General features: G+C 51.5%; 1 protein-coding gene across 1 annotated transcript; it reads right to left on the bottom strand.

The window, feature by feature from the left end:
* Positions 1-2,005: 2,005 nt before the first annotated feature.
* On the bottom strand, positions 2,006-17,642 carry PROSER3 (proline and serine rich 3). Its single transcript, XM_069741151.1, has 13 exons — positions 17,512-17,642; positions 11,583-11,638; positions 9,534-9,642; positions 9,159-9,421; positions 5,745-5,881; positions 5,475-5,533; positions 5,308-5,396; positions 4,366-4,490; positions 4,092-4,276; positions 3,556-3,990; positions 3,078-3,225; positions 2,321-2,402; positions 2,006-2,162 (listed from the first exon to the last, which is right to left on the bottom strand). Exons 2-13 carry the CDS (start codon positions 11,591-11,593, stop codon positions 2,084-2,086), a joined length of 1,722 nt encoding a protein of 573 aa, XP_069597252.1. The 5' UTR covers positions 11,594-11,638; positions 17,512-17,642; the 3' UTR covers positions 2,006-2,083.
* Positions 17,643-17,748: the final 106 nt, after the last annotated feature.

Genomic DNA, 17,748 nt, shown 5'->3' with positions numbered 1-17,748 from the left:
CAGTGAGAATCTGGAATTGCTTGCCTGAGGAGGTGGTGATGGCGAACTCAGTCGAGGGGTTCAAGAGAGGCCTGGATGTCTTCCTGGAGCAGAACAATATTGTATCATACAATTATTAGGTTCTGTAGAAGGACGTAGATCTGGGGATTTATTATGATGGAATATAGGCTGAACTGGATGGACAAATGTCTTTTTTCGGCCTTACTAACTATGTTACTATGTTACCATGGAGACGTATAGGTCTGCATTGTAGCTGTAGATACAAACCGGTAAGTAGATTTTTATTTTAGACTATTTGCAAAGTTGCCTAATTTGCCATTGGATAATTAACACGTGAACATTGCCTTTAATTTCTACAATGTATGCATGGAAGCGTACCGGAAAGTCACAGGCTGATCCCACCCGGTGGTGATAGTGGGGTGGAAAGTTCGACGATGAGCACTGCTGCGAGCAAACTCCTAGTTGCGGTACACGGAGATGTTCTGCAACCTGGAGATTTTCACTTCTTCCAGGTCAGGACCTCTGCTTGCTGTCAGTGAATTGCAACGATGGCAGATTTCTTCTTGTTGCAATGTTTGACTCCCGGAAATTTTCCCAATTATCAGTGTATAGATACACAAAGCAAAGGGAGCGGGGAGCAGGGAAAGGGTGCGGGGAGCAGGGAAAGGGTGCGGGGAGCGGGGAAAGGGTGCGGGGAGCAGGGAAAGGGTGCGGGGAGCAGGGAAAGGGTGCGGGGAGCGGGGAAAGGGTGCGGGGAGCGGGGAAAGGGTGCGGGGAGCGGGGAAAGGGTGCGGGGAGCAGGGAAAGGGTGCGGAGAGCATGGAAAGGGTGCGGAGAGCGGGGAAAGGGTGCGGGGAACAGGAATGGAACAGGGAGTGGGGAGCAGGGAAAGGGTGCGGGGAGCGGGGAAAGGGTGCAGGGAAAGGGTGCGGGGAGCGGGGAAAGGGTGCGGGGAGCAGGGAAAGGGTGCGGGGAGCAGGGAAAGGGTGCGGGGAGCAGGGAAAGGGAGCGGGGAGCAGGGAAAGGGTGCGGGGAGCAGGGAAAGGGTGCGGAGAGCAGGGAAAGGGTGCGGGGAGCAGGGAAAGGGAGCGAGGAGCAGGGAAAGGGTGCGGGGAGCAGGGAAAGGGAGCGGGGAGCAGAGAAAGGGTGCGAGGAGCGGAAAAGGGTGCGGGGAGCAGGGAAAGGGTGCGGGGAGCAGGGAAAGGGAGCGGGGAGCAGAGAAAGAGTGCGAGGAACAGGAATGGAACAGGGAGTGGGGAGCAGGGAGAGGGTGCGGGGAGCGGAAAAGGGTGCTGGGAGCAGAAAAGGGTGCGGGGAGCAGGGGAAGGGTGCGGGGAGCAGGGGAAAAGGGTGCTGGGAGCAGAAAAGGGTGCGGGGAGCAGGGGAAGGGTGCGGGGAGCAGGGGAAGGGTGCGGGGAGCAGGGGAAGGGTGCGGGGAGCAGGGGAAGGGTGCTGGGAGCAGAAAAGGGTGCGGGGAGCAGGGGAAGGGTGCGGGGAGCAGGGGAAGGGTGCGGGGAGCAGGGGAAGGGTGCGGGGAGCAGGGAAGGGTGCGGGTGCGGGCGAAGGGTGCGGGCAGCGGGGAAAGGGTGTGGGGAGCGGGGAAAGGGTGCGGGGAGCGGGAAAAGGGCGCGGGGAGCGGGAAAAGGGCGCGGGGAGCGGGGAAAGGGAGCGGGGAAAGGGAGCGGGGAAAGGGAGCGGGGAAAGGGCGCGGGGAGCGGGGAAAGGGCGCGGGGAGCGGGGAAAGGGCGCAGGGAGCGGGGAAAGGGCGCGGGGAGCGGGAAAAGGGTGCGGGGAGCGGGGAAAGGGTGCGGGGACAGGGTGCGGGGAGCAGGGAAGGGTGCGGGGAAAGGGGGCGGGGAAAGGGTGCGGGGATCGGGGAAAGGGTGCGGGGAAAGGGAGCGGGGAAAGGGCGCGGGGAGCAGGGAAAGGGCGCGGGGAGCAGGGAAAGGGTGCGGGGAATGGAACAGGGAGCGCGGAAGAGTGTGAAATGAAAAAGCTAAATGCTCGATCCTATTATTTTATTAGAAAAATCACAGATTGCTGCTCGTTCACATTAAATACAATAATAAATATTACTTCATAGTCAAACACGTGAGCGGCCGGGGTGATGGGATGCCGGCGGCTCTCGCTCCTCCAGCTCAGCCAGTCTGGAATCCACTGCCCTGGGAAACGATATGTGATACACAGCGTTAGTCCAGCACATCCATCTGCGCTCTCTGCTCTAGTCACATCCAGAGCTGCCTTCATAATTCTGCAGCCCTGAATGTGACTGATACACAGCATTATTACAGTACTATCGGGGTGGACGTTGCGGTATTACCGGAGTCTCGCACGTAAGGAGTCTCGCTGTTCACGCAACACTTGGAGTAGCGGGTCGTCGTCAAATTCTGCACCGTCAGAATCTGCAATGTAAAAAAAACAAAAGAGGACGGTCGGGTTAACGGTTAACTATGACCTTATCTATAGACACACAATGCCGAAATCCATGAATGGGGGAACAAAGTATCAAACAGCGATGATAGGTTTATTGTAGAAGGGTCTCTTTAATCCCATCTCCAAGTTCCTAGCCCAATATGTAGTAGGTGAAATAATAATAATATTCGCAAATTCCTTCAATTAGAAATGTAGTATAGTTCTCCTGATTAGTTGTGTCACTTTCCCAATATGCAGTAGCTTAGGTATCTATGGTTACCTAGTTCTTAGTGGACGTAACCGCGGATAGCTAAGCTACTGCAGTGCCCTGCTAATCAGGAGAACTATACATTTCTAATTAAAGGTATTTGCGAATATTATTAATACACCTACTGAGAAATGGCAGTACCCCTTTACTGAGTGCCAATTCGGCTTTTACTGTCACCACTGGATGACATCTTCTTAAATGCTAAAGTCTCTATTTTATAAAGGCAATGTTCCTGCCGTCTCTCCCAGCGGATCAAGTGACCCCTGCAGCCGATCGCCAGCTGCTCCTAGGCAAACGTAAAGCAATGCGGCACCTGCAGAACCACTCCATGCTGATGTAAGTGACCCCCGCGGGCAGCGAGGTTTAGAGCCCTGTTCACACAGAGACCGATCAGTACCTTCTGCTTCCTCCAGCAAATGAGCGGCGATTTCTACAGGTCGCGGGTCGGCGTCATCCTCCTCGGAGGCGGTGCAGGGTCTCCGCTCTCTTTTCTCGCATTTGGGTTTTGGAGACGGTAGAGGAGAGAAAAGTCGCTCTGAGATCACCTGTCAATGTAATGAGGAACCAGGAGAATTAAGACATACGGGAAGTGGACGACGCGTGACAAGATGTCTGCACACGTGGTCCCCAGATGCTAAACCTCCGACCGTATCAATATAAAGCCCCCCCCTGAAGTCTTCATTCTCAGGATCAATGGACGTCCCGTACGTCAGACCCCTCGCGATCATTAATGGTGTATCCCAGTGATAGATGGGAATATCCCTTTAATATAGACCACTACATATAATGGGATGGCGCCCCCAGTGGTAAATCACTGGAAATACCGATGCACTTGGACACGCAGCTCAGTTTCGGGGTCTTTTTCGTACAGTTACCTGCTCCAGTGCTTGGTGAACGGGGGACTCGGGAGCACGGCCCACCATGGCTCTTGCTGGACCTTTCTGCCTTAGTTTAGCTTTGTCTCCTTTATGTTTTCTCTTTTTTTCCTCCGTCGGCGCAGTCGTCCACGGCCGTTCAGGCGGCGTCTGGCGCTGGCGTGGCTGCTGCCTCTTGCTTTCCAGGTGTAATGTGCCATCTTCCCTGGGCTGGGCCGCGGGATGAACAGCCTGCGCCTTCTGGCTCTGCGCGCAGGGTAGGATGTCGCACAGAAGATGCAGATGTGGGGGTACGCTACTGTTTGGGGCCACACTCGGACTGGCCAGAGGGTAGGAGGTGGGAACATGCGGCGGTGATGGACCGTAAACGCTCAGTGCTGCCCCCTGTGATGACACCTGGTAAGGCGGGTCTATGGAGACCTCTATGTGTGGAACCTATAGGGAGGAGCGACAGAAGACGAATATTGATGATTGTGTAGCGGATCAATGAGAGGGATACTAGACCACCAGGGCCACTTGTGCCCTGCTATACCTACCTGTCTGGGAATTCGGAGGGGTGGAGATGGGCTGCGCTTGCGGGTGGAGACCTGCATCGTCCCTTCTCGTGCTTGTTCCATCTTCCTGCGCAATCGCCACTGATATAAGATGTCTTCCTCGGGGGCCGGTGTAGGGTGGGCTCGGATGGGAGTGAGGATCGGGCGTGAAACAGGCATGACAGGGGCTAACATTAGGAATAAAAACAGAACACATAGGGGGTTACATTCTCCAGGCCAATGAAGTCCAGCATGTATGAGCTAGTCCTATCATTACCAGTGTCCAGCGGGGGTGGTCTCGTCCTGCCACTGCCGTCACCATCTGAGCTGGAGACATTGGACACCGGAGAAGACCCCAGACCTTCGGAGCTCACGGGGCCCACGCTGCTCAGGGACGACTCGCTGCCACAAGACAAAAAGGACAACAACAACAAAAATATGTAGACCATGGCTTTCCCAGCGGTGTCCTATCCCATCTGCAGAGTCTTTCTCAAATTTTTTGGGTTGTGAAGCAGTACAGAGCAATGCATCTGTGAATCCAGCCCTGCGCCAAGATAAAAGCCTTAATAGAAAGCAGCAGCGTGGTGGACATGACTCAGAAGTGTAGATGTGAATCCCAGGACTGTGGCGAGGAACACTTACACCAGAAGCAGCATGGAGGACATTATACAGCAGAATTGAGAAGTGTAACTGTGTATTCTGCACCATGGTGAGATAAAAAAAAACACTAAAAAGCAGCAGCAACGAGCTAATTATACAGCAGTATATCTGTATATCCTCCACCATGGTGAGATAAAACACTAAAAACAAAAAAAACAGCGTTGTGGAAGACATTGTACAGAACTACAGCTGTGAATCCAGCTTTGGGGCTAGATAAAACTCTTCCTATAAAGCAACAACACTGTCTCCCTTGGCTCCTTCCCATTTGCCCTCTCCATAGACTTCAATGGGCAGCTGTAAGCAGATCCCTTAGTGAGTTGGCATGCTGCTGATCCTAGCAGTTTTATCAGTGAGGAATGAGGAGAAGTGGCTCATAAGTGGAGATAGAAGCAGATTTCTCTGATAAAATAAATTACAAAGTTGCTCATATTCGGTTCTACTATTCATTTATGCAAAGTTTATTTTTCTGTCAGTCAGGGCCGCAGTTGCGTGCACTTAATATCGGGGTCGCCTTTATTACCGTACTATAGTGCTTTTTCTGGATTGCTCGGGCGCTCACCTCTGCAGGATCAGCTTCCCTGCTCGGAGCTGGAGGCCGGCAATGTCCACGTCATCAGGACAAAGCCCGGAGTCGTCCACTGAGCAGTCCTGGGAAAAAGGGAATATGGGACAAAGCTTAGAAACCCCCCGACCTCCGACATATCGCACGATACAACAGTAACTCACCGCCGGAGGGGGCGTCCGCTCCAGAATGTGAGGAGAAGACCCCAGAGGAGCCGAGGTCCCTGCAACAGAACAACAGCACCAGGTACTCAGGAGGCAATAATCCCAGACACTAGTCACACAAAGACCCCCTCACTACTCCGGACCCCACAACCACAGCGTGAAAGGTCGGAGGAGAGTGATATTAATTACAGGAGAAGGATATGATGTCATCACCCCGACCTCACCACTAATGTCCTCATTCCTCCACTAACGCCGGGGAGCGAAACCCACCTGAGTCTGGACGAAACCGCGGCATCTCTGGACTGGAAGAGGAGTCCTGCAGCCACCAAAAGTCTCTCAGCCCGAAATGTGGGGGAGATCGCTCCCTGCGACTGGTGGGACCCCCACTGCGAAACCGGGCTATGTACCTGTAGTTACATCACAATGTGGTTAACGGGCAACTCTGCCCAAAACCCAGGACATTACTGATCCTGTATTATACTCCAGAGCTGCACTCACTGTTCTGCTGGTGCAGTCACTGTGTAGATACATTACATTACTGATCCTGAGTTACATCCTGTATTATACTCCAGAGCTGCACTCACTGTTCTGCTGGTGCAGTCTCTGTGTACATACATTACTGATCCTGAGTTACAGCCTGTATTATACTCCAGAGCTGCACTCACTATTCTGCTGGTGCAGTCACTGTGTACATACATTACTGATCCTGAGTTACCTCCTGTATTATACCCCAGAGCTGCACTCACTATTCTGCTGGTGCAGTCACTGTGTACATACATTACATTACTGATCCTGAGTTACATCCTGTATTATACTCCAGAGCTGCACTCACTATTCTGCTGGTGCAGTCTCTGTGTACATACATTACATTACTGATCCCGAGTTACATCCTGTATTATACTCCAGAGCTGAACTCACTATTCTGCTGGTGCAGTCACTGTGTACATACATTACTGATCCTGAGTTACATCCTGTATTATACCCCAGAGCTGCACTCACTATTCTGCTGGTGCAGTCACTGTGTACATACATTACATTACTGATCCTGAGTTACCTCCTGTATTATACCCCAGAGCTGCGCTCGCTATTCTGCTGGTGCAGTCACTGTGTACATAAATTACTGATCCTGAGTTATATCCTGTATTATACCCCAGAGCTGCACTCACTATTTTGCTGGTGCAGTCACTGTGTACATACATTACTGATCCTGAGTTATATCCTGTATTATACCCCAGAGCTGCGCTCACTATTCTGCTGGTGCAGTCACTGTGTACATACATTACTGATCCTGAGTTACATCCTGTATTATACCCCAGAGCTGCACTCACTATTCTGCTGGTGCAGTCACTGTGTACATACATTACATTACTGATCCTGAGTTACATCCTGTATTATACCCCAGAGCTGCACTCACTATTCTGCTGGTGCAGTCACTGTGTACATACATTACTGATACTGAGTTACATCCTGTATTATACCCCAGAGCTGCACTCACTATTCTGCTGGTGCAGTCACTGTGTACATACATTACAATACTGATCCTGAGTTACATCTTGTATTATACCCCAGAGCTGCACTCACTATTCTGCTGGTGCAGTCACTGTGTACATACATTACATTACTGATCCTGAGTTACATCCTGTATTATACCCCAGAGCTGCACTCACTATTCTGCTGGTGCAGTCACTGTGTACATACATTACAATACTGATCCTGAGTTACATCTTGTATTATACCCCAGAGCTGCACTCACTATTCTGCTGGTGCAGTCACTGTGTACATACATTACATTACTGATCCTGAGTTATATCCTGTATTATACTCCGGAGCTGCACTCACTATTCTGCTGGTGCAGTCACTGTGTACATACATTACATTACTGATCCTGAGTTACATCCTGTATTATACCCCAGAGCTGCACTCACTATTTTGCTGGTGCAGTCACTGTGTACATACATTACATTACTGATCCTGAGTTACATCCTGTATTATACCCCAGAGCTGCACTCACTATTCTGCTGGTTCAGTCACTGTGTACATACATTACATTACTGATCCTGAGTTACATCCTGTATTATACTCCGGAGCTGCACTCACTATTCTGCTGGTGCAGTCACTGTGTACATACATTACATTACTGATCCTGAGATACATCCTGTATTATACTCCAGAGCTGCACTCACTATTCTGCTGGTGCAGTCACTGTGTACATACATTACATTACTGATCCTGAGTTACATCCTGTATTATACCCCAGAGCTGCACTCACTATTCTGCTGGTGCAGTCACTGTGTACATACATTACTGATCCTGAGTTACATCCTGTATTATACCCCAGAGCTGCACTCACTATTCTGCTGATTCAGACACTGTGTACATACATTACATTACTGATCCTGAGTTACATCCTGTATTATACCCCAGAGCTGCACTCACTATTCTGCTGGTTCAGTCACTGTGCACATACATTACAATACTGATCCTGAGTTACATCCTGTATTATACCCCAGAGCTGCACTCACTATTCTGCTGGTTCAGTCACTGTGTACATATATTACATTACTGATCCTGAGTTACCTCCTGTATTATACTCCAGAGCTGCACTCACTATTCTGCTGGTGCAGTCACTGTGTACATACATAACAATACTGATCCTGAGTTACATCTTGTATTATACCCCAGAGCTGCACTCACTATTCTGCTGGTGCAGTCACTGTGTACATACATTACATTACTGATCCTGAGTTATATCCTGTATTATACCCCAGGGCTGCACTCACTATTTTGCTGGTGCAGTCACTGTGTACATACATTACATTACTGATCCTGAGTTACATCCTGTATTATACCCCAGAGCTGCACTCACTATTCTGCTGGTTCAGTCACTGTGTACATACAGTACATTACTGATCCTGAGTTACATCCTGTATTATACCCCAGAGCTGCACTCACTATTCTGCTGGTGCAGTCACTGTGTACATACATTACATTACTGATCCTGAGTTACCTCCTGTATTATACTCCAGAGCTGCACTCACTATTCTGCTGGTGCAGTCACTGTGTACATACATTACATTACTGATCCTGAGTTACCTCCTGTATTATACTCCAGAGCTGCACTCACTATTCTGCTGGTGCAGTCACTGTGTACATACATTACATTACTGATCCTGAGTTACCTCCTGTATTATACTCCAGAGCTGCACTCACTATTCTGCTGGTGCAGTCACTGTGTACATACATTACATTACTGATCCTGAGTTACCTCCTGTATTATACTCCAGAGCTGCACTCACTATTCTGCTGGTGCAGTCACTGTGTACATACATTACATTACTGATCCTGAGTTACCTCCTGTATTATACTCCAGAGCTGCACTCACTATTCTGCTGGTGCAGTCACTGTGCACATACATTACATTACTGATCCAGAGTTATATCCTGTATTATACCCCAGAGCTGCACTCACTATTCTGCTGGTGCAGTCACTGTGTACATACATTACATTACTGATCCTGAGTTACATCCTGTATTATACCCCAGAGCTGCACTCACTATTCTGCTGGTGCAGTCACTGTGTACATACATTACATTACTGATCCTGAGTTACATCCTGTGTTATCCCCCAGAGCTGCACTCACTATTCTGCTGGTACATACATTACATTAGCAGTGTTATTAGTCACCTTGCCAGCACTGAGTGCTCAGACCCCGGGGCTCGCTGCTTATCGGTCTCTCCACTAGTGGGGTCAGCCGGCCCCTCATCCCGCTCTGGGGTCTTACTGCTTCCTTCTGTGGACGGCCACGATTCATCACAAGGCTCGGGCGGCTCTGACTCGGGAAGGCCGGGCAGCAGCCGCTGGGATCCCACAAGGAAGCTGAGATCAGGGGGGCTGAGGGCGTCAGACAGGTGGTGAGGAAGAGAACGGAGCCGATCCGGGCTGAGAACCTGCAGGAGACGCACGTGATTGGTCGGACGTCGTGGTGTATGGTCGATTCTCTGCCGCCGGATGTTCCCCTGCATTACCCCCTCTACTGACATGGTTGTGTGCAGCACTTACGGTTTGTTTCTGCGCATCATTAAGTGTTTGGGGAACGGACGGGCGATAGTGAGTCCTGGCTCTTGTTTGGGTCGGGAAAGGGTCGCCCTGGTTGGAGAACACCGCAACGCTGAAAAAAAAACCCAGCACAATGTTATATAACGTGCAGAATATATCACACGGCATCATTATAATATATATCGTATCAGTACGAGGAGGTGACGGATGAAACACAGCACAGGGCCATATAATATGCACGGTACAGTGGCATGCAAAAGTCTGGGCGCCCCTGGACTTCTGTGTGGTCAGATTACTTGGTCCAAGCTTTCTGCCCTTAATTAGCCCGTTAGGGTTATGGCTCGTTTACTAATCTCCCAGCTTTATAAAAACCCAGCCTCCTCCAACATTGTGCCTAAAGCCGCACCCATGGGATCTACACTCTGAAAATGGTGGAGGCCACAAAGCAGGAGAAGCTATAAGAAGAAAGCAAAGCGTTTACAGGTTACCCTTTCCTCAGTTCAAAATGTAATTAAGAAATGGAACAGTGGAGGTCAAGATAAGGTCTGGAAGACCAAGCAAAATGTCAGTGAGAGCTGCTCGTAGGATTGATAGAGAAGCAAATCAGAACCCCCTGCTTCACAGCAACAGACCTTCAGTAAGACTGTTCAGAAACCCTGCACAAATATGTGACAAAAGACTGACTGGCACTTCTAAGCTAATGTGAACAGGTGCATTCTAGGAGCAGCCATCTCCATATACAATAAACACAAAAAAATACCTTGTTGTTGGTTGCTGGGCAGGAAAGCATTGGCCAAATTATGTGCTAAGCGTCTCCTTTTTTCCTAGTATTCAGAGGCAGTATTGCTATTAATATATTTCATATTGACGTGCCTTAGTTCTACAGAGTGTAACTTTTTTTGTTTATTCCCTGCACAAATATGGCCTTAATGGAAGGGTCATCAGCAGAAAACCTCTTCTGCGTCCTCACCATAAAATGCAGCATCAGAGGTATGCAAAAGAACATCTAAATAACCTTGACGCATTGTGGAAACAATTTCTGTGGACCAATGAGGATAAAAATCGATCGCTGTGGCCACAATGCTCACGCATATGTGTGGAGAAAAAAAGGTCACAGATTTTCAGGGAAAGAACATCTCGCCCACCATTAAGCATGGTGGTGGATCAATCATGCTTTGGGGTTGTGTTGCAGCCAATGGCACGAGGAACATTTCAGGGGTAGAGAGAAGAATGGATTCAATGAAATTTCAACAAATTCTTGATGCAAACATAAAACCATCTGTAAAAAAAAGCTGAAGGTGAAGAGAGGAAGAAGATGGCTGCTACAGATGGATACTGACCCTAAACACGTCACAATCCACAATAAACGACCTCAAAAGCCGCAAGCTGAAGGTTTTACAATGGCCCTCACAGTCCCCTGATCTGATCATCATTGAAAATCTGTGACCTCAAAATAGCAGAGGAAGCAAGACGACCCAGGAATGTCACAGAACTGGAGAGAAAATCCACCAGAGAAGAATAGGAAGACTGTCGTCTGGCTACAAAAAGCATCTACAAGCTGTGATACTTGCAAAAGGGGGCGCTACTAGGTAATAACCATGCAGGGTGCACAGACTTTTGCATCAGCCTATTTTCCTTTTTGTAATTTTTAAAAATGTTAATCAATCATTTCACCTTCAACAGGAATTGTGACCAGGGGTGCCTAGACTTTTACACCCCACTGTATATCACACGCCATCATTATAGGTTTATATTAGATCAGTACGAAGAGGCGATGGATAAAACTCGCAGCCTGGAAAATGCCGTATCGGTGACGGCCGCCCGGGGCTCATTCATTATTAAGGCTGCGGATCGGCTTCCAGTCTCAGGTACACGGACAAAAGAAGAAAAAGGCGAGCGCTCGATCACACGGAACCAGAACATGTGCGCCACGCTGTGCCCAGGAGCCGGGGTTACGCATCATAGGGAAGTATTATCTACAGCGCCCCCTAGAGGCACACATGGCACAGTGAGCAGCAGGTGGGGGAGGGACGGCCCGGGGACGCAGTGTACCTGCTCTTCATGGTGCTCCGACCCCTGCAGCTTCTCCTTCCCGATTCCTCAGATCTCTGCAGGAAAATATTATTATTATCATCAGGAGTCCTGGAGTCAGTTCTTCTACTAAACATTGGGACAGCTGGGTGACAACTAAGGTGGCCATTACACAGAAGGATGTGCTCATCACAGGGATTGTCTGCAGCGGTGACGTCACATTGGCAGAGCTGCAACCAATCACAGAACTCAATGGTTCTGTAGACCGCAGTGATTGTATGCAATGCTAGCGCTGTTATTAACGCTGCAGCCAATCCCTGAGCTTCATAGCTGCCAGCGATTTCTGCACCACTATCGCCATCATGTCACCGCTGCAGACAATTACTGAGCTTCATAGCTCTGTAGACATCAGCGAGTGTCTGCACCACCATCACGTGAACACTGCAGCCAATCCTGGAGCTCTATATACAGCAGCGAGTGTCTGCACCACCATCACGTGAACACTGCAGCCAATCCTAGAGCTCTGTAGACATCAGCGAGTGTCTGCACCACCATCACGTGAACACTGCAGCCAATCCCGGAGCTCTGTAGACAGCAGTGAGTGTCTGCACCACCATCACGTGAACACTGCAGTCAATCCCGGAGCTCTGTATACAGCAGCGATTGTCTGCACCACCATCACGTGAACACTGCAGCCAATCCCGGAGCTCTGTAGACAGCAGTGAGTGTCTGCACCACCATCACGTGAACACTGCAGCCAATCCTGGAGCTCTGTATACAGCAGCGAGTGTCTGCACCACCATCACGTGAACACTGCAGCCAATCCCGGAGCTCTGTATACAGCAGCGAGTGTCTGCACCACCATCACGTGAACACTGCAGCCAATCCTAGAGCTCTGTATACAGCAGCGAGTGTCTGCACCACCATCACGTGAACACTGCAGCCAATCCTGGAGCTCTGTATACAGCAGCGAGTGTCTGCACCACCATCACGTGAACACTGCAGCCAATCCCGGAGCTCTGTATACAGCAGCGAGTGTCTGCACCACCATCACGTGAACACTGCAGCCAATCCTAGAGCTCTGTAGACATCAGCGAGTGTCTGCACCACCATCACGTGAACACTGCAGCCAATCCCGGAGCTCTGTAGACAGCAGCGAGTGTCGGCACCACCATCACGTGAACACTGCAGCCAATCCCGGAGCTCTGTAGACATCAGCGAGTGTCTGCACCACCATCACGTGAACACTGCAGCCAATCCCGGAGCTCTGTATACAGCAACGAGTGTCTGCATCACCATCACGTGAACACTGCAGCCAATCCCGGGGCTCTGTAGACAGCAGTGAGTGTCTGCACCACCATCACGTGAACACTGCAGCCAATCCCGGGGCTCTGTATACAGCAACGAGTGTCTGCATCACTATCACGTGAACACTGCAGCCAATCCCAGAGCTCTGTATACAGCAGCGAGTGTCTGCACCACCATCACGTGAACACTGCAGCCAATCCCGGAGCTCTGTAGACAGCAGCGAGTGTCTGCACCACCATCACGTGAACACTGCAGCCAATCCCGGAGCTCTGTAGACAGCAGCGAGTGTCTGCACCACCATCACGTGAACACTGCAGCCAATCCCTGAGCTCTGTAGACAGCAGCGATTGTCTGCACCACCATCACGTGAACACTGCAGCCAATCCCGGAGCTCTGTAGACATCAGCGATTGTCTGCACCACCATCACGTGAACACTGCAGCCAATCCCGGAGCTCTGTAGACAGCAGCGAGTGTCTGCACCACCATGACATGAACACTGCAGCCAATCCCGGAGCTCTGTAGACAACAGCGAGTGTCTGCACCACCATCACGTGAACACTGCAGCCAATCCCGGAGCTCTGTATACAGCAGCGAGTGTCTGCATCACCATCACGTGAACACTGCAGCCAATCCCGGAGCTCTGTAGACAGCAGCGAGTGTCTGCACCACCATCACGTGAACACTGCAGCCAATCCCGGAGCTCTGTAGACAGCAGTGAGTGTCTGCACCACCATCACGTGAACACTGCAGCCAATCCCGGAGCTCTGTAGACAGCAGCGAGTGTCTGCACCACCATCACGTGAACACTGCAGCCAATCCTAGAGCTCTGTATACAGCAGCGAGTGTCTGCACCACCATCACGTGAACACTGCAGCCAATCCTAGAGCTCTGTAGACATCAGCGAGTGTCTGCACCACCATCACGTGAACACTGCAGCCAATCCCGGAGCTCTGTAGACAGCAGCGAGTGTCTGCACCACCATCACGTGAACACTGCAGCCAATCCTGGAGCTCTGTATACAGCAGCGAGTGTCTGCACCACCATCACGTGAACACTGCAGCCAATCCCGGAGCTCTGTATACAGCAGCGAGTGTCTGCACCACCATCACGTGAACACTGCAGCCAATCCTAGAGCTCTGTATACAGCAGCGAGTGTCTGCACCACCATCACGTGAACACTGCAGCCAATCCCTGAGCTCTGTAGACAGCAGCGATTGTCTGCACCACCATCACGTGAACACTGCAGCCAATCCCGGAGCTCTGTAGACAGCAGCGAGTGTCTGCACCACCATCACGTGAACACTGCAGCCAATCCCGGAGCTCTGTATACAGCAGCGAGTGTCTGCACCACCATCACGTGAACACTGCAGCCAATCCCGGAGCTCTGTAGACAGCAGTGAGTGTCTGCACCACCATCACGTGAACACTGCAGCCAATCCCGGAGCTCTGTAGACAGCAGCGAGTGTCTGCACCACCATCACGTGAACACTGCAGCCAATCCTAGAGCTCTGTATACAGCAGCGAGTGTCTGCACCACCATCATGTGAACACTGCAGCCAATCCTAGAGCTCTGTAGACATCAGCGAGTGTCTGCACCACCATCACGTGAACACTGCAGCCAATCCCGGAGCTCTGTAGACAGCAGCGAGTGTCTGCACCACCATCACGTGAACACTGCAGCCAATCCTGGAGCTCTGTATACAGCAGCGAGTGTCTGCACCACCATCACGTGAACACTGCAGCCAATCCCGGAGCTCTGTATACAGCAGCGAGTGTCTGCACCACCATCACGTGAACACTGCAGCCAATCCTAGAGCTCTGTATACAGCAGCGAGTGTCTGCACCACCATCACGTGAACACTGCAGCCAATCCCTGAGCTCTGTAGACAGCAGCGATTGTCTGCACCACCATCACGTGAACACTGCAGCCAATCCCGGAGCTCTGTAGACATCAGCGATTGTCTGCACCACCATCACGTGAACACTGCAGCCAATCCCGGAGCTCTGTAGACAGCAGCGAGTGTCTGCACCACCATGACATGAACACTGCAGCCAATCCCAGAGCTCTGTAGACAACAGCGAGTGTCTGCACCACCATCACGTGAACACTGCAGCCAATCCCGGAGCTCTGTATACAGCAGCGAGTGTCTGCACCACCATCACGTGAACACTGCAGCCAATCCCGGAGCTCTGTAGACAGCAGCGAGTGTCTGCACCACCATCACGTGAACACTGCAGCCAATCCCTGAGCTCTGTAGACAGCAGCGATTGTCTGCACCACCATCACGTGAACACTGCAGTCAATCCCGGAGCTCTGTAGACAGCAGCGAGTGTCTGCACCACCATCACGTGAACACTGCAGCCAATCCTAGAGCTCTGTAGACATCAGCGAGTGTCTGCACCACCATCACGTGAACACTGCAGCCAATCCCGGAGCTCTGTAGACAGCAGCGAGTGTCGGCACCACCATCACGTGAACACTGCAGCCAATCCCGGAGCTCTGTAGACATCAGCGAGTGTCTGCACCACCATCACGTGAACACTGCAGCCAATCCCGGAGCTCTGTATACAGCAACGAGTGTCTGCATCACCATCACGTGAACACTGCAGCCAATCCCGGGGCTCTGTAGACAGCAGTGAGTGTCTGCACCACCATCACGTGAACACTGCAGCCAATCCCGGGGCTCTGTATACAGCAACGAGTGTCTGCATCACTATCACGTGAACACTGCAGCCAATCCCAGAGCTCTGTATACAGCAGCGAGTGTCTGCACCACCATCACGTGAACACTGCAGCCAATCCCGGAGCTCTGTAGACAGCAGCGAGTGTCTGCACCACCATCACGTGAACACTGCAGCCAATCCCGGAGCTCTGTAGACAGCAGCGAGTGTCTGCACCACCATCACGTGAACACTGCAGCCAATCCCTGAGCTCTGTAGACAGCAGCGATTGTCTGCACCACCATCACGTGAACACTGCAGCCAATCCCGGAGCTCTGTAGACATCAGCGATTGTCTGCACCACCATCACGTGAACACTGCAGCCAATCCCGGAGCTCTGTAGACAGCAGCGAGTGTCTGCACCACCATGACATGAACACTGCAGCCAATCCCAGAGCTCTGTAGACAACAGCGAGTGTCTGCACCACCATCACGTGAACACTGCAGCCAATCCCGGAGCTCTGTATACAGCAGCGAGTGTCTGCATCACCATCACGTGAACACTGCAGCCAATCCCGGAGCTCTGTAGACAGCAGCGAGTGTCTGCACCACCATCACGTGAACACTGCAGCCAATCCCTGAGCTCTGTAGACAGCAGCGATTGTCTGCACCACCATCACGTGAACACTGCAGTCAATCCCGGAGCTCTGTAGACATCAGCGAGTGTCTGCACCACCATCACGTGAACACTGCAGCCAATCCCAGAGCTCTGTATACAGCAACGACTGTCTACATCACCATCACGTGAACACTGCAGCCAATCCCGGAGCTCTGTAGACAGCAGCGAGTGTCTGCACCACCATCACGTGAACACTGCAGCCAATCCCGGAGCTCTGTATACAGCAGCGATTGTCTGCACCACCATCACATGAACACTGCAGCCAATCCCGGAGCTCTGTATACAGCAACGAGTGTCTGCATCACCATCACGTGAACACTGCAGCCAATCCCGGAGCTCTGTAGACAGCAGTGAGTGTCTGCACCACCATCACGTGAACACTGCAGCCAATCCCGGAGCTCTGTAGACAGCAGCGAGTGTCTGCACCACCATCACGTGAACACTGCAGCCAATCCCGGAGCTCTGTAGACAGTGAGTATCTGCACCACCATCACATGAACACTGCAGCCAATCCCGGAGCTCTGTAGACAGCAGCGAGTGTCTGCATCACCATCACGTGAACACTGCAGCCAATCCCGGAGCTCTGTAGACAACAGTGAGTATCTGCACCACCATCACGTGAACACTGCAGCCAATCCCGGAGCTCTGTAGACAGCAGCGATTGTCTGCACCACCATCACGTGAACACTGCAGCCAATCCCGGAGCTCTGTATACAGCAGCGAGTGTCTGCACCACCATCACGTGAACACTGCAGCCAATCCCGGAGCTCTGTATACAGCAGCGAGTATCTGCACCACCATCACGTGAACACTGCAGCCAATCCCGGAGCTCTGTAGACAGCAGCGATTGTCTGCACCACCATCACGTGAACACTGCAGCCAATCCCGGAGCTCTGTAAATGGCAGTTATTATCAGCAGCAGTATAGCTATGTTGACACCAGTGCAGCCAATCTCTGACCTTTGCAGCTCTGTAGACAGCAGTGATTGTCTGCAGCGCAATGACATCACCGCTGCAGGCAATCTCTGACCCCCTTGCATTGTAGATGGCAGTGATTGTAAGCAGCGCTATTGCTATGTTGACACCAGTGCAGCCAATCCCTGACGTTCGCAGCTCCGTAGACAGCAGTGATTGTCAGCAGCGCTGTCACCGCCGCAGCCAATCTCTGAGCTCTGTAGATGGCAGCGATTGTCAGCAGCAGTATGGCTATGATGATACCGCAGCAGACAATCAGTGGTCACTCAGGTTGACGTTTGGTGACAGCAGATACACGCTTTTAACGAGTAAGAAGCTGATAAATACCGAGAGGACGTGTCGGGTCCGGGATGTGACGTGCTGACATCCGCTCTCCTCGGTCTCCTGCACTCGAACCTCCCGCCGTTTCCGGCCGCGGGTCGCCTTAGCAACTGTAACCACGCCGCACAGGATTCTGGGAGGCCAAGTCCCTCACAAAGGGCACAATGAACTACATTACCCGTCAGGCCTTCCGCAGAACTCTGCGTCAAACTACGTCATTACGCACGTACAAGAGGCGTAACA

Source organism: Ranitomeya imitator, chromosome 10 (assembly GCF_032444005.1).
Source record: "Ranitomeya imitator isolate aRanImi1 chromosome 10, aRanImi1.pri, whole genome shotgun sequence".
Lineage (NCBI taxonomy): Eukaryota > Metazoa > Chordata > Amphibia > Anura > Dendrobatidae > Ranitomeya > Ranitomeya imitator.
The sequence above is the reverse complement of the archived record's forward strand: the minus strand, read 5'-3'. Positions and strand labels throughout refer to the sequence as shown.

What these genes read in the sequence shown, in the direction of transcription:
- PROSER3 (XM_069741151.1), bottom strand. An exon ending in TTCACCAAGCACTGGAGCAG is followed by an intron (nt 3,226 to 3,555) that starts GTAACTGTACGA and finishes TTACATTGACAG; the next exon opens with GTGATCTCAGAGCGACTTTT. An exon ending in TCCTTACGTGCGAGACTCCG is followed by an intron (nt 2,163 to 2,320) that starts GTAATACCGCAA and finishes ATCGTTTCCCAG; the next exon opens with GGCAGTGGATTCCAGACTGG.